Here is a 17,250-nt window from a genome sequence, read left to right as displayed (position 1 = left end):
CCAGCTCACTGGAAAAGACCCTGATGCTGAAAAGATTGAGTATAGAATAAGAAGGGGATGACACAGGATGAGATGGTTGGATGGCATCATCAACTCAATGGACATGAGTCTGAGCAAACTCCAGGAGATAGTGAAGGACAGGGAAGCCTGGTGTGCTGCAATCCATGGGGTCCCAAAGAATTGGACATGACTTAGCACTAAGCAAAACAACAGTGATTCTTTTATATCAAAAGACATGTAAAGGGATCGAGAAGGATGCATAAAAACTAGATTTAAGCTGCAAAGTAGCATAATTTAAAAAATCACGAATGGATCTTCGCCTTTTCAATATGGTAGGCAATATGGTCAACAGATTGAGAAGGGTTGTATGAAGTTGGCAACTATGAGAAATTGGAAAAAGGATCACATTAGCTGCCAAATTGAAGATACAGGTATAAAATCTACTTAAAATAAAACATGGTACTTGTTGGCTTACAATATGGATGAAAAGTTTAACTTACAGACGCTTAACTATTTGGCTTCAAGGAGAAAAATGGTAATTTCAGATACAGACATGCTGAATTTGAAGTGAGAATGAGACATCCAAGGAGTAACATGAGTTAGTAGTAGAAGACATGACACCAAAGCACAGAAGAGGAGTAACAGCTAGAAACTATTATGGAGTCCTTCAAGTAAACTGCAACAACTGACTGGAGTGAAATAATGAATGCATACATACTACAAAATAGCCTGGGCCATGCAGTCTTGGAAATGGGAAAGTCAAATTAATTAAAATCAACTGGAGTCTTTGGAAATATTTCCCTGCCATTTTACATTGGCCATGCTCTCCCCTTCTTTTCAAAGCCTTTCCAGTCTTGATTTTGCTTGTGGCTATATTTTCCTCTAGCTTCAATTCATACCATTTCAGTCAATATTACCAAGCAGTAGCACATATAAGATACTCTCTCCTATGTCAGGGCATTTCTGTAATCTCTACTTCCCTGATGATCACTATCGTTTGTTTCTCTAAACATTTTATTGATAACAGCTTGATCTCCCATAAAATTCACTTTTATATCCAACATTATATGCTTCCTTTTTTTTCTTCATGGAAAGGTCAATAATACCACTTATACTATGTTTTGTAAGCCAGTATGTGACAAAAACCTTTCCCAATGGTTTGGCGGTAAAAGAAGTCACATCAATGTAGACATATAAGCAAAACTCAACTTCAGTTCAGTTCAGTTCAGTCACTCAGTCATGTCCGACTCTTTGCGACCCCATGAATTGCAGCACTCCGGGCCTCCCTGTCCATCACCAACTCCTGGAATTCACTTCAAACTCATGTCCATCGAGTCAGTGATGCCATCCAGCCATCTCATCCTCTGTCGTCCCCTTCTCCTCCTGCCACCAATCCCTCCCAACATCAGGGTCTTTCCCAATGAGTCAACTCTTCACATGAGGTGACCAAAGTACCGGAGTTTTAGCTTTAGCATCATTCCTTCCAAAGAACACCCAGGACTGATCTCTTAGAATAGACTGGTTGAATCTCCTTGCAGTCCAAGGGACTTCTCCAACACCACAGTTCAAAAACATCAATTCTTCGGCACTCAGCTTTCTTCACAGTCCAACTCTCACATCCATACATGACTACTGGAAAAACCATAGCCTTGACTAGATGGACCTTGGCAAAGTAATGTCTCTGGCTTCTTAATATGCTATCTAGGTTGGTCATAACTTTCCTTCCAAGGAGTAAGCGCCTTTTAATTTCATGGTTACAATCACCATCTGCAGTGATTTTGGAGCCCCCCCAAAATAAAGTCTGACACTGTTTCCACTGTTTCCCCATCTATTTCCCATGAAGTGATGGGACCAGATGCCATGATCTTCATTTTCTGAATGTTGAGCTTTAAGCCAACTTTTTCACTCTCCTCTTTCACTTTCATCAAGAGGATCTTTAGTTCTTCTTCACTTTCTGCCATAAGGGTGGTGTCATCTGCATATCTCAGGTTATTGATATTTCTCCCGGCAATCTTGATTCCAGCTTGTGCTTCTTCCAGCCCAGCGTTTCTCATGATGTACTCTGCATATAAGTTAAATAAGCAGGGTGACAATATACAGCCTTGAGTAAGTGCAACTGAGGATTTTCGGTATGCTGTTCAAATCTTCAATAAGGATCATCAATACAATCTGTTGTACCTACTTTCATTTAAGATCACATTGAAAGCATTTTTGGCTCTGTGTGCTTGGTCCCTCAGTCGTGTCCAACTCTCTGTGGTCCCATGGATTGCAGTCCAACAGGTTCCTCTGTCCATAATTTCTAACTATTATCATATATGATAATAAATGAATCCATCTTTATCATCTATAAATACAAAATATTTCATAGGCAAACATAATTAAATGGCATATGTGTGTCACTATGGGGGGATATTGTAGAATGTGAATATGAGACAGCGAAGGGTTTTTACCCTATAATATGCTGATACTTTTGAGTCCTAGGGAAGATGAATAAAAAGAGCACATGTCCTTCAAGGTTATTATAATACTGTCCAAGACAGAATCTGGGGTGATTCTATACAGGAAAAGAAGAACGATAAGGTGTGAAGACTCAGAATTATTAAGAGCACCAGCTTTGGAAGCTGCCATATTTGGGTTAGACTCCTGGCTTGCCACCTAGCATTCACTCTATAATCTCTCAAATCTCTAAGGATAACCACAGTAGAACATTTTTTTTTTTAATGCAGAAGCTACCATTACCAAAGTTTTCAGAGTGAGAAATGAAATACCTAGCTCTGTTAGATTATATGGAGACAGAGTGATCAAAGAAAATGCAAAGAATACTTTTTAAAAAATCTCCAAATATAACTAGGTTAGTAACTGTGATGTATCTCATTTTAATTCCTCTTGATGGAGCTAGACAGTTATAACAGTTCATAATGCATGCATCATTTTTTGGTCTCAAAATCTTTTACTTAGCCAATATATAATGTGCTCTTATTAACATTTTATTATTCAATCTTGTTTTTAGCTAATTATCTTGTCAAAGACCTAATTGCAGAAATTCTACATTTTTGCACAAATGACCAGTTATTCCCCAGAGATCATCTTTTAAGTATATGTGGCCATGAAGAATTTTTACAAAAGTAAGTATCTTATTAAGGTAAATTTTGATCATTGTTAATCTGTATTAAGCAACATTTCTTTCTTTGCTTTTAATCAGTCTGTGCAAATACTCTATTCATAATCAGTTTTGCTCACTTAAAGGTGAATTTAAAATTTTGTATCAAACTAACTGTCTTATTCTTGGTTTGACTTTATATTTTGTATATATATGGCAATGTGTATTTAAGTGACCTGTAACTAGGGTGACCAACTATCTCAGTCTGTTCAGACTGAGGCTGCTCCCCAGACATGGGACTTTCAGTTCTGAAATCAAGAAATTCTTGGGCAACACAAGTTATCTTATTTGTGACAAAGCTTAGTAGGACTGATAACAATTTAAACAATACATTTTTTGCCATAAGTAATTTTTTTGACTCAGAACAATATTAGCATGCTGTTTAAATACATTTCAAAATCACAGAGTGTTTGAGTATGACAATTATAATATTTTCATAAAAGACTAAGTTTTAAAATACTTTCTTCAATTCTTTACTTAGGGAGCTCAGTAAAATAATTAGAAAAGTCTATTCTCATGTATGTCAGCTGCATATACTTATTTGATAGAGAAAAAAAACCTTAACTCTTCTTAATGTACCACAATAACTATTGTCTTAAAGTTCCCTAAAGACCAAATTTGAAAATATAACACAACCTTAAGAAAGGAAATACTAATATTTCTCTCCTGCTATTGCGTTATTTCTCTCCTGGTGTTTATATTTCCTCATTGTGTTTCTATAAGTACCTAAAGATTGACAACGTTTTTGCTTCGTATTTCTTTTGAGACACCCATTGTCACTGTCATTGCTATTCCACCATGAATATGCTTGAAAATATCTTATGGGTGATTTTCCTTTATTGTACAGTGTTAACTGTGAATAATTTTTAAGACTGATTATTCTCCTTTCTTTGTTCCCAGTTACAACAAAATTATTTTATTCTTTTTTCTTGTTAATATAAACATAATAGATTTTTTAGTGTTTTATGCTATTTTATTAAAATTCATTTACCTGGGTTTATTAAGATAGGAAAGTTGCCAAGTATTAGTGTAGGTTAATTAGAGTTAGTTATTATCTAATGGAAATTGAAGGATATGTACATAACTGGAATTTGCTTACTATTTAAGAATAATAGCCTATCAGGACTGATATGACTACTTTAATAAGCAGAATATTCTTACTATTCTAATAGCTAAAGGAATATGTATTTCATTCATTTTTTTTCATGTATTCCCATGTAATTTATCTTAAAAATACATCCTTAAAGATTTGGATATCTGTTTTTATTTCTCTGTAGAGGCAACACAGGAAACATGTAATAAGTTAATGATGCAATAAGTAATAATTCAAACACTAACAGTTAGAGTATTACAATTCATCTGAAGTACCCAACTAATTTTGATTGCAATGATATTAAAATAATAGTCGTCATTTATCAAGTGCTAATGATGCCCCTGTCTCAAATTAGGCAAACATCTAAGTCTCATTAGACATCAAGAGATAGATACCATCAGATCAGTTCAGTTCAGTCACTCAGTCATGTCCGACTCTTTGCGACCACATGAATTGCAGCATGCCAGGCCTCCCGTCCATCATCAACTCCTGGAGTTCACTCAAACTCATGTCCATCAAGTCGGTGATGCCATCCAGCCATCTCATTCTCTGTTGTCCGCTTCTCAGCCTGCGACCAATCCCTCCCAGCATCAGAGTCTTTTACAATGAGTCAGCTCTTCACATGAGGTGGCCAAAGTACTGGAGTTTCAGCTTCAGCATCATTCTTTCCAGAGAACACTCAGGACTGATTTCCTTTAAAATGGACTGGTTGGATCTCCTTGTAGTCCAAGGGACTCTCAAGAGTCTAAACCAACACCACATTTCAAAAGCATTAATTCTTTGGCACTCAGCATTCTTCACAGTCCAACTCACACATCCATACATGACCACAGGAAAAACGATAGCCTTGACTAGACGGACCTTTGTTGGCAAAGTACAGTCTCTGCTTTTGAATATGCTATCTAGGTTGGTCATAACTTTTCTTCCAAGGAGTAAGCGTGTTTTAATTTCATGGCTGCAATCACCATCTGCAGTTATTTTGGAGCCCAAAAAAATAGTCTGAACTGTTTCCACTGTTTCCCATGGAGTGATGGACCAGATGCCATGATCCTCATTTTCTGAATGTTGAGCTTTAAGCCAACTTTTTCACTCTCCTCTTCCACTTTCATCAAGAGGCTTTTTAGTTCCTCTTTACTTTCTGCCATATGGGTGGTGTTATCTGTATATCTGAGGTCACTGATACTTCTCCTGGCAATCTTGATTCCAGCTTGTGCTTCTTCCAGCCCAGCATTTCTCATGATATACCCTGCATAGAAGTTAAATAAGCAGGATGACAATATACAGCCTTGACGTACTCCTTTTCCTATTTGGAACCAGTCTGTTGTTCCATGTCCAGTTCTAACTGTTGCTTCCTGACCTGCATATAGGTTTCTCAAGAGGCAGGTCAGGTGGGCTGGTATTCTGATCTCTTGAAGAATTTTCCACAGTTCATTGTGATCCACAGTCAAAGGCTTTGGCCTAGTCAATAAAGCAGAAAGAGATGTTTTTCTGGAACTCTCTTGCTTTTTCCATGAACCAGCAGATGTTGGCAATTTGATCTCTGGGTCTTCTGCCTTTTCTAAAACCAACTTGAACATCTGGAAGTTCACAGTTCACGGACTGCTGAAGCCTGGCTTGGAGAATTTTGAGCATTGCTTTACTAACATGTGAGATGAGTGCAATTTTGCGGATGTTGGGCAATTTTTGGCATTGCCTTTCTTTGGGGTTGGAATGAAAACTGACATTTTCCAGTCCTGTGGCCACTGCTGAGTTTTCCAAATTGGCTGGCATATTGAGTGCAGCACTTTCACAGCATCATCTTTTAGGATTTGAAACAGCTGAACTGCAATTCCATCACCTCCACTAGCTTTGTTCGTAGTGATGCTTTCTAAGGCCCACTTGACTACACATTCCAGGATGTCTGTCTCTAGGTGAGTGATCACACCATCATGATTATCTGGGTCATGAAGATCTTTTTTGTATAGTTCTTCCATGTATTCTAGCCACCTCTTCTTAATATCTTCTGCTGCTGTTAAGTCCAGTCCATTTCTGTCCTTTATCAAGCCCATCTTTGCATAAAATGTTCCCTTGGTATCTCTAGTTTTCTTGAAGAGATCTCTAGTCTTTCCCATTCTGTTGTTTTCTTCTATTTCTTTGCATGGATCACTGAGGAAAGCTCTCTTATTTCTTCTTGCTATTCTTTGGAACTCTACATTCAGATGCTTATATCTTTCCTTTTCTCCTTGGCTTTTCGCTTCTCTTCTTTTCACAGCTATTTGTAAGGACTCCATAGACAGCCATTTTACTTGTTTGCATTTCTTTTCCTTGGGGATGGTCTTGATCCCTGTCTCCTGTACAATGTCACGAACCTCATTCCATAGTTCATCAGGCACTCTATCTATCAGATCTAGTCCCTTAAATCTATCCCTCACTTCCATTGTATAATTATAAGGGATTTGATTTAGGTCATACCTGAAAGATCTAACGGTTTTCCCTACTTTCTTCAATTTAAGTCTGAATTTGGCAATAAGGAGTTCATGATCTGAGCCACAGTCAGCTCCCAGTCCTGTTTTTGCTGACTGTATAGAGCTTCTCCATCTTTGGCTGCAAAGAATATAATCAATCTGATTTCAGTGTTGACCATCTGGTGATGTCCATGTGTAGAGTTTTCTCTTGTGTTATTAGAAGAGGGTGTTTGCTATGACCAGTGCATTCTCTTGGCAAAATTCTATTAGCCTTTGTCCTGCTTCATTCTGTACTTAAGGCCAAATTTGCCTGTGACCTCAGGTGTTTCTTCACTTCCTACCTTTGCATTCCAGTCCCCTATGATGAAAAGGATATCTTTTTTGGGTGTTAGTTCTGAAGGTCTTGTAGGTCTTCATAGAACCATTGAACATAAGCTTTTTCAGCATTACTGGTTGGGGCATAGAACTGGATTACTGTGATATTGAATGTTTTGCCTTGGAAATGAACAGAGGTCAGTCTGTCATTTTTTTGATTGCATCCAAGGACTGCTTTTCAGACTCTTTTGTTGACCAGGATGGCTACTCCATTTCTTCTAAGAGATTCCTGCCCACAATAGTAGATATAATGGTCATCTGAGTTAAATTCACCCATTCCAGTGCGTTAGTTCGCTGATTTCCTAGAATGTCAACATTCACTTTTGCCATCTCCCGTTTGACCACTTCCAATTTGCCTTGATTCATGGACCTAACATTCCAAGTTCCTATGCAATATTGCTCTTTACAGCATCGGGCCTTGCTTCTATCACCAGTCACATCCACAACTGGTTATTGTTTTTGCTTTGGCTCCATCCCTTCATTGTTTCTAGAGTTATTTCTCCACTGATCTCCAGCAGCATATTGGGCACCTACCGACCTGGGGAGTTCCTCTTTCATTATCCTATTATTTTGCCTTTTCATACTGTTCATGGGGTTTTCAAGGCAAGAATACTGAAGTGGCTTGCCATTCCCTTCTCCAGTGGACCACATTCTGTCAGACCTCTCCACCATAACCTACCTGTCTTGGGTTGCCCCACGGGCATGGCTAGTTTCATTGAGTTAGACAAGGCTGTGGACGTGTGATTAGACTGACTAGTTTTCTGTGGTTATGGTTTCAGTGTGATAGATACCATAATGATCCATTTTACAGATGGGCAATCTGAGACTTTCATCAAGGTTACACAACTAGGAAGTTGGTAGGGTCAAGCCTGAACTCAAACTCAGGATTGGCTATCTGCATAACCTTGGCTCTTAACTATAAAACAATACTAAAAGAGCTCTTGAGTGAGACCCAGAAAATAGCTAATGGTTCTTCATGCTGGAGTATGGGGTGGAAAATATTTGCAGTTTTGCAGGGGTCTACAGGATAGGTGTGCAGGAATTACAGTACTCCAATTCAACACCTACTGGGCACACAGGTGTGCAAGTGATCTGGTTTATCATTGAGACACAAACATGATTTAAAAATATAATCTCTGCCTTCTTTCTTGACTGAGGAATTCATAAAACTATGTAATTAGTTATTACAAAGTCCTTTTGTAAGGGCAGTATTAGTTTTTGTATATACCAACTACTTGCAGGTCAAAAAGAGACATGGATTAACAGCAAGAATAATGAAATGGTGCAAAAGAAAGTCAATGAGTAATTTGTATTTAAAGGGTAAATACTGAGGAGAGAAATCAGTACTGTATGACAAAATGATAACAGCTTTGGAATATATAAAATGTACATAAATTTTTAAAGAAATAATTATCAAGATAAAAAATGAGCTAAGAATGTGACTGGCAATTCAGTGAACAAGAAAGTATTTAGTGTTTAACTAATGACAAGCATGCAGTTAAAACAATGAGATGCCATCTTTGCCCAACAAGTTATTAAAATATTTATTATGATGAAATTCAGTGGGAAAAATGGACAAAATCCAGAAAGCTGCTGGGAATTTAAACAGATAGAGCACTCTCTAAAGTGAATTTTGTCAAAAATGTGTCAGACATCTATAGAAATGTGTCAAGAACATACATGTGTTTCAGCAATTCTGCTTCTACAAATATTTCTGAAGAAACAATCATAATTATCCAAAAAAGACTTACAAAATACTACAGTCACCATAGAATAATTTCTAATAGTAATAAAAAAACTAAATCTCCATCAGTATTCAATCGTGATAAAATAATTTTATTAGTTTCATTATATATAAAATAATATCATTATATATAGTTCATTATATATAATTTTTATATTATATATTCATTATATATAATAATTTCATTATATTAATTTATAAATTAATGGAAAATACAGTATCATAAATCTTGATATGAAAACATGTATATCGCTGATGGCTCAGATGGTAAAACATCTGTCCACAATGTGGGAGACCCAGGTTCAATCCCTGGGTTGGGAAGATCCCTTGGAAAAGGGAATGGCAATCCACTGCAGTATTCTTGACTGGAGAATTCCACAGACAGAGAAGCCTGGCAAGCTATAGTCCATGAGGCCGCAAAGAATCGTACATGACTGAGTGACTAACATGCATACATATCATACTTTTTAAGGGTAAAAAGATATATTTTCAAACCATATTTTAATATATTAATGTATACTACTATTTGGAAAATAGAAATCCTACATATGAAAATGTAATCCTATACAATAAACGAGATCTTATACACTAAAATACTAGAGTAGCTATTCCTTGAAAAAGAACTACAATAAAGATAATATTTATTCTTTTTTTACTTACAAAACATCAACAACAGGCATGTCTTTTTTGCTATCAGGAGATTAAGGAAATAAATTATTCTGGAGAGTGGGAGAAGTATTTAAGTGATCATATAAATAACAACATATGCTTAAAAGAGGGTTGGAAATGAGTTAGAAGAACATATGAAAGATGACAGAGTTTAACCTAAAGTAGCAGCAGTGGGGCTAAACAGGAAGTATTAAATCCCTGGGGTATTAAAACTGTGGAATTAGTGGAACTTGGCAAATCAATGTGTGATGATTGAAATACAAACACACAATGTGAGAGCTGTGAGTTACAGTATTTGGGGGGGGGGGGGGGCGAGGATTATGAGCTTCCCAGGTGGTGCAGTGTTAAAGAATCAGCTTGCCAAGCAGGAAACATGGATTCTATCCCTGCATTGGGAAGAGCCCCTGGAGAAGTGAATAGCAACCCAGTCCAGTATTCTTGCCTGGAAAATTCCATGGTGGGCTACAGTCCATGGAGTCACAAAGAGTCAGATATGACTGAGTGACTGAGCATGCACATAGGCACTGAGGACTGTAGCCAATAGGCAGCCTCTCAGCTGGCTTGGAGGAACTGCTCTGAAGAGTTAAGATGAGATTAGTTTATACGTGATCTTGGAGAAGGGATACATGCAATCGAACACACATCTTGGTGGAAGACTACTGTTATTCAGGAAGCACAGATATATCTTTAAGACTTCAGTACATACCTAAGTATGGGAAGATGCAAGAAATTGGGTTCATAAAATTTCTCCTGAAAATACCTAACTATCTGAAAGCCAGTTTGCCAGTTTTCTTAGAGCACAGAGTGCCTCCTTCCTATCCCTTCTCTGAAGTCCTTTCAGGGTGTGGAGTTCAGCGACTGCATTCACTAGTGACTCAATCCTGGTAGAGCCAGATGGTGAGTGACATTCTGTAGGGTATAAAATAATTAATCAAGTTAGAAACATCCTGAGTATGTGAGTGCCAAGGGGCATCTGATATTGAGAAAACAGCTCAGATTTAGAGAAATCTGGCATGGATTAAGGAATCATTGGCACTAAGAGGGAATGGAAGTCTTAGAGATACATGCAACTGTGTAAGGAAAGTGACAAAAGAAAGGATCTTGAGAACATTAATATATCAAAGATGAAAGGAGGAAGAGGAACAGAAAAAGGAAACTGGAAAAAAGCAATTTAAATTGTATGATACTTTGGAAAACTTGCCTTTCACAAGAAGGAAAGAGAAATTTGAATTACTAAGCAAATATAGCATCATACTGGAAATAAATTAAATGAGGATTGATAAATCATCATTAAGTTTGGCAACTAACAAATTAGTTGATTCAAATAAGAACAAGTTTCATAAAAAGGAGGAGAAGAAAAAAGCAAGATTGCAATCAGCTAAGGAGAAAGGAAGGTGTTAAAAAGAAACTCAAGCAGACTACTCTCTTAGAAGTAATGTGTGGTGATAAAAGACTGGAGGAAAATGGGGTTTTAGATGCTGAGAATCAGTCTGGAGATTTGGGGAATGTGGATAAGAGAGATACTGGAAATATTCATAAGATGAAGGGAAAGAACTGATGAAGAGGGAAACACTGAACGCAGAGAATGTATCAGTTGTGAGGTGTTGCAAGAGCATGGGAACAGATCAAGAAGACAGATGAATATACCTGTGGCTGATCCATGTCGATGTATGGCAGAAACCAACACAATATTGTAATTATCCTTCAGCTAAAAATAAATAAAGAAAAAAAAGTCATACACACAAAAAAGAAGACAGAGAAAAGGTGAGCAATGCCTTGAAGGAGGACCTTCCCTTCCCAGAAAGACCAACAGGAGCTCAAATGAATATTAAATTAAAAAAATTAATAGTCAGAAAGATAACTATGCATTTGAAAAACTGAATCTCTGATAAAAGCAGGAATGCATAAGGAAGTTGCATCGAAATGAGAGTAATAATTATAACAATAAAAACAAGAAGAAAGTCTACTTATAAAAGCCTCTAATGGGTCTTCCCTTGTGGCTCAGTGAGGTAAAGAATCTGCTATCAATGCAGGAGACATGGGGTTTGATCCCTGGTCAAGGAAGATCCCACACACCATGGAGCAACTAAGTCCGTGTGACACAAATACTGAGCCTGTGCTCTAGAGCCCATGAGCCATAACTGCTGAGCCCATGCATCCTGGAGTCCATACTCCACAAGGGAAGCCACCATAATGAGAAGTCTGTGCACTACGACTAGACAGCAGCCCCCTGCTCGCTATAACTAGAGAAAAGCCCACACAACAGAGACCCAACACAGCCAAAAATTTAAAATAAATAAATGAATGTTTTTAAAAGCCTCTTATGAGCAATTAATAAAATTTTCACATGTAATACCATTTGTTTCCATATAAGAAAAGTATGATTATTCCCATGTTAACATGGGGAAAATGAGGCTAAAAGAAATTGACTGACTCCCTGAAGTTCAGAAAATCGTAAGCAGCAAAGCCAGGATGGCACAGATCAATCTGACTTTGAAGCCCTGTCTTCCCACTCGATTACAAAGCTTCCTTTCATGATAAAGGGCCACTTGAAAACAAAACTTACAGGATAACACCTCATTATGAATAATGACAATATGTGGCTTCCCAGGTGGCACTGTGGTAAACAACTCACTAAGCATGAGTTTATAATTCAACATAGAGTATTTTGATCAAGGAGAAGATAAATAACTTACAGAACACTCATTTTCTGACACATACAAAAAATTTCAGTTTCTTTAATCAGGATATGCTTAGAAATGCTTTGACTAAAATAAAGGCAAATCAAAATCACTAAAAGTGGACTTTATTTGTCATTTCCAAATTTCCGATTAGATAAAAATAAACTCTCTTTTTGAAATCTCGAGTCTGTTTAAGCAAATAAATAATATGAAAACACATCCTTCCCATTCTTAGTAAATACCCCTGATTTGGCAAAATGAGTTAATCTCCCGTAACTTCAAATTTTTTCCTTTTAAAAACTGAGTTTTTAATATAGTTTTCTACTTTAAAAATGAGATGTAGGATTATATTTTAGTAATCTTTAATTCAAAATGTAAAATTGTATTAAGCTTCTACTAGTCCTTTCATTACATATGGATTGCTTTAAGCTCTAAGCTTAGTTCTAAATAAATTAAAAGTTATGGTTGTTAAAATATAATAAACTGAAAAATAAAAATGTATTCCTTACCCCAAAATTCTACTATTACTGTTGTAAAATGATGTGGAAGGATTTTTCATTTTAAACTCCCCTTAAATTATCAGATCTATGTTTCTTAATCCGCTTTGTGACGATAGCAACAAATTATATTTAGTTGCTACGTTTGCAGTTTCTCATCTAGTTTGGATAAGATAAGGGCAAATTCTCAAAATTTAAACTTCTTGGTTTCTTCCAGATGGAATATCAGTCTGTTAAAATAGTCACAATAAGTAACTACTTGATGAACCAAGCAAATTTTCAAAAACTGGTTAAAAATTTTGGTCAATATTAAATGTCAATGGTCAGGAAACTTTTTCCCAACTTGACAAATAGTATTTCTGTGATTATATATTATTTTTTTAACATTTCATCCTTAAGTCATATTTTGCTATCTTATTGAACTAATCTGTCTTTACCAGAGTTAGTAAAGTAACAAATAAAATCCTAAAAAGGCGGGAGATGTAAATAAATAAGATAGACACAAACTACACATAATTTTACCTTTACATTGATATATTAAAGTGTCCTCAAACTTTAGTGTGTATATGAGTTATCTGAGGATGTTGTTAAAAACACATTCTGAATTTCTTGGTCTAGGGAAGAGACTTCACTTTTAACAGACTTCTGGGTGATGCTCACACTAATTGTTCATGGTTCATGTTTCAAGTTGCAAGATATTAGTTCAGTTCAGTTCAGTTCAGTTGTTCAGTCATGTCCAACTCTACAATCCCATGAATCGCAGCACACCAGGTCTCTCTGTCCATCACCAACTCCCAGAGTTTACCCGAACTCATGTTCATTGAGTCGGTGATGCCATCCAACCTCTTCATCCACTGTCGTCCCCTTGTCCTCCTGCCCTCAGTCTTTCCCAGCATCAGAGTCTTTTCAAATGAGTCAGCTCTTCACATCAGGTGGCCAAAGTATTGGGAGTTTCAGCTTCAATATCAGTCCTTCCAAATGAATACTCAGGACTGATCTTTAGGATGGACTGGTTGGATCTCCTTGCAGTTCAAGGGACTCTCGAGGTTGGAGATATTAGCGACCCAAGAATTTTGGCTCAATGAAAAATGAAGTACATTTTTAAAATTATTATTTATTCATTTATTTTTAATTTATTTATTTATTTTAATTGGAGGCTAATTACAATATTGTAGTGGGTTTTGCCATACATTGACATGAATCAGCCATGGGTGTACATGTGTTTCCCATCTTGAACCCCCCCTCCCACCTCCCTCCCCATCCCATTCCTTGGGGTTATCCCAGTGCACCAGCCCTGAGCACCCTGTCTCATGCATCAAACCTGGGCTGGCGATCTGTTTCACATATGATAATATACATGTTTCAATGCTATTCTCTCAAATCATGCCACCCCCGCCTTCTCCCACAGAGTCCAAAAGACTGTTATTTACATCTGTGTCTCTTTTGCTGTCTTGCACATAGGGTCACTTCAGTTGTATCTGACTCTCTGCAACCCCATAGATGGCAGCCTACCAGGCTCCCCCGTCCCTGGGATTCTCCAGGCAAGAACACTGGGGTGGGTTGCCATTTCCTTTTCCAATGCATGAAAGTGGAAAGTGAAAGTGAAGACGCTCAGTCATGTCCGACTCTCAGCGACCCCATGGACTGCAGCCTACCAGGCTCCTCCATCCATGGGATTTTCCAGGCACGAGTACTAGAGTGGGTTGCCATTGCCTTCTCTGATATAGGGTCACCATTACTATCTCTCTAAATTCCATATATATGTGTTAGTACACTGTATTGGTGTTTTTCTTTCTGACTTACCTCACTCTGTATATAAGCTCCAATTTCATCCACATCATTAGAATGATTCAAATGTATTCTTTTTAATGGCTGAGTAATACTCCTTTGTGTATAGGTACCACAGCTCTCTTATCCATTTATCTGTCAATGGACATTTAGGTTGCTTCCATGTCCTAGCTGTTGTAAACAGTGCTGCAATGAACATTGGGGTACACGTGTCTCTTTCAATTCTGGTTTCCTTGGTGTGTAAGCCCAGCAGTGGGATTGCTGGGTCGTATGGCAGTTTTAACTCCAGTTTTTTTAAGGAATCTCCACGCTATTTTCCATGGTGGCTGTACTAGTTTGCATTCCCACCAACAGTGTAAGAGGGTTCCCTTTTCTCCACAGCCTCTCCAGCATTTATTGTTGTAGACTTTTTGATAGCAGCCATTCTGACCAGTGTGAGATGGTACCTCATTGTGGTTTTGATTTGTATTTCTCTGATAATGAGTGATGTTGAGCATCTTTTCATGTGTTTGTTAGCCATCTGCTTGTCTTCTTTGGAGAAATGTCTGTTTAGTTCTTTGGCTCATTTTTTTTATTGGAATTGAGCTGCTTGTATATTTTTGAGATTAATTCTTTGTCAGATGCTTCATTTGCTATTATTTTGCCGCATTCTGAAGGCTGTCTTCTCACTTTGCTTATAATTTCCTTCGTTGTGCAAAAGCTTTTAAGTTTAATTAGGTCTTATTTGTTTATATTTGCTTTTGTTTCCATTACACTGAGAGGTGGGTCATAGAGTATCCTGCTGTGATTTATGTCAGAGAGTGTTTTGCCTATGTTTTCCTCTAGGAGTTTTATAGTTTCTGGTCTTACATTTAGATCTTTAATCCATTTTGAGTTTATTTTTGGGTATGGTGTTAGAAAGTGTTATAGTTTCATTCTTTTTTACGAGTGGTTGGCCAATTTTCCCAGCACCACTTGTTAAAGAGATTGTCTTCTCTCCATTGTATATTACTGTCTCCTTTGTCAAAGATAAGGTGTCCATAGGTGCATGGATTTATCTCTGGGCTTTCTATTTTGTTCCATTGATCTATGTTTCTGTCTTTGTGCCAGTACCATACTGTCTTGATGACTGTAGCTTTGCAGTATAGCCTGAAGTTAGGCAGGTTGATTCCTCCAGGTCCATTCTTCTTTCTCGAGATTGCTTTGGCTATACGAGGTTTTTTGTATTTCCATACAAATTGTGGAATTATTTGTTCTCTTCTCTGCAAAATACCGCTGGTAGCTTGATAGTGATTGCATTGAATCTATAGATTGCTTTGGGTAGTATACTCATTTTTCACTATATTGATTCTTCTGATCCATGCACACAGTATATTTCTCCATCTATTTGTGTCATCTTTGATTTCTTTCATCAGTGTTTTATAGTTTTCTATACATAGCTCTGTTGTTTCTTTAGGTTGATTTATTCCTAAGTATGTTATTATTTTTGTTGCAGTGGTAAATGGAATTGTTTCCTTAATTTCTCTTTCTGTTTTCTCATTGTTAGTGTATAGGAATGCAAGGAATTTCTGTGTGTTGATTTTATATCCTGCAACTTTATGATATTCACTGATTAGCTCTAATAATTTTCTGGTGGAGTCTTTAGGGTTTTCTATGTAGAGGATCATGTCATCTGCAAACAGTGAGAGTTTTACTTCTTGTTTTCTAGTCTGGATTCCTTTTATTTCTTTTTTTTTCTCTGCTTGCTATGGCTAAAACTTTCAAAACTATGTTGAATAGTAATGGTGAGGATGGGCACCCTTGTCTTGTACCTGATTTTAGGGGAAATGCTTTCAAATTTTCACCATTGAGGATAATGTTTGCTGCGGTTTTATCATGCTGCTGCTGCTGCTGCTGCTGCTGCTGCTGCTGCTGCTAAGTCGCTTCAGTTGTGTCCAACTCTGTGCGACCCCATAAATGGCAGCCCACCAGGTTCCACCATCCCTGGGATTCTCCAGGCAAGAACACTGGAGTAGGTTGCCATTTCCTTCTCCAATGCATTGAAAGTGAAAAAGAAAGTGAAGTCACTGAGTCATGTCCAACTCTCAGCGACCCCATGGACTGCAGCCTACCAGGCTCCTCCGTCCATGAGAGTTTCCAGGCAAGAGTACTGGAGTGGGGTGCCATTGCCTTCTCTGTAGTTTTATCATTTATGGCTTTTATTATGTTGAGGTATATTCCTTCTATTCCTTCTGGAGGGTTTTTATCATAAATGGATGTTGAATTTTGTCAAAGGCTTTCTCTGCATCTATTGAGATGATCATATGGTTATCTTTCAATTTGTTAATGTGGTGTATCATATTGATTGATTTCTGAATATTGAAGAATCTATACATCCCTGGGATAAAGCCCACTTGGTTGGATTCTGTTTGCTAGAATTTTGTTAAGGATTTATGCATCTATGTTCATCAGTGATATTGGCCTGTAGTTTTCCTTTTACGTGACATCTTTGTCTGTTTTTGGTATTAGGGTGATGGTGGCCTCATAGAATGAGTTTGGGAGTTTACATTTCTCTGCAATTTTCTTGAAGAGTTTGAGTAAGATAGGTGTTATCTCTTCTTCAAATTTTTGGTAGAATTCAACTGTGAAGCTGTCTGCTTCTGGGCTTTTTTTTTTGGCTGGAAGATTTCTGATTACAGTTTCAATTTCTGTGATTGTGATGGGTCTGTTAAGATTTTCTATTTCTTCCTGGTTCAGTTTCTGAAAGTTGTACTTTTCTAAGAATTTGTCCATTTCTTTTAAGTTGTCCATTTTATTGGCATATAGTTGCTGATAGCAGTC

The 17,250-nt window shown here is 37.3% G+C and overlaps 1 protein-coding gene across 3 annotated transcripts in view; it reads left to right on the top strand.

Annotated features, from left to right (window-relative positions):
- The window catches only part of PIK3C2G (phosphatidylinositol-4-phosphate 3-kinase catalytic subunit type 2 gamma), a 651,998-nt gene that overhangs the window by 208,931 nt on the left and 425,817 nt on the right, over positions 1-17,250 (top strand). For all 3 annotated transcript variants that reach the window (XM_069585610.1, XM_069585608.1, XM_069585609.1), the window contains exon 5: positions 3,011-3,125. In XM_069585610.1, coding sequence (XP_069441711.1) covers positions 3,011-3,125 — 115 coding nt within the window. The remainder of the gene's footprint in view (positions 1-3,010; positions 3,126-17,250) is intronic.

The sequence above is a fragment of the Ovis canadensis genome, chromosome 3, assembly GCF_042477335.2.
Source record: "Ovis canadensis isolate MfBH-ARS-UI-01 breed Bighorn chromosome 3, ARS-UI_OviCan_v2, whole genome shotgun sequence".
Classification (NCBI taxonomy): Eukaryota; Metazoa; Chordata; class Mammalia; order Artiodactyla; family Bovidae; genus Ovis; species Ovis canadensis.
Note: the sequence above shows the minus strand (reverse complement) of the source record. Positions and strands in the feature narration are given on the sequence as shown.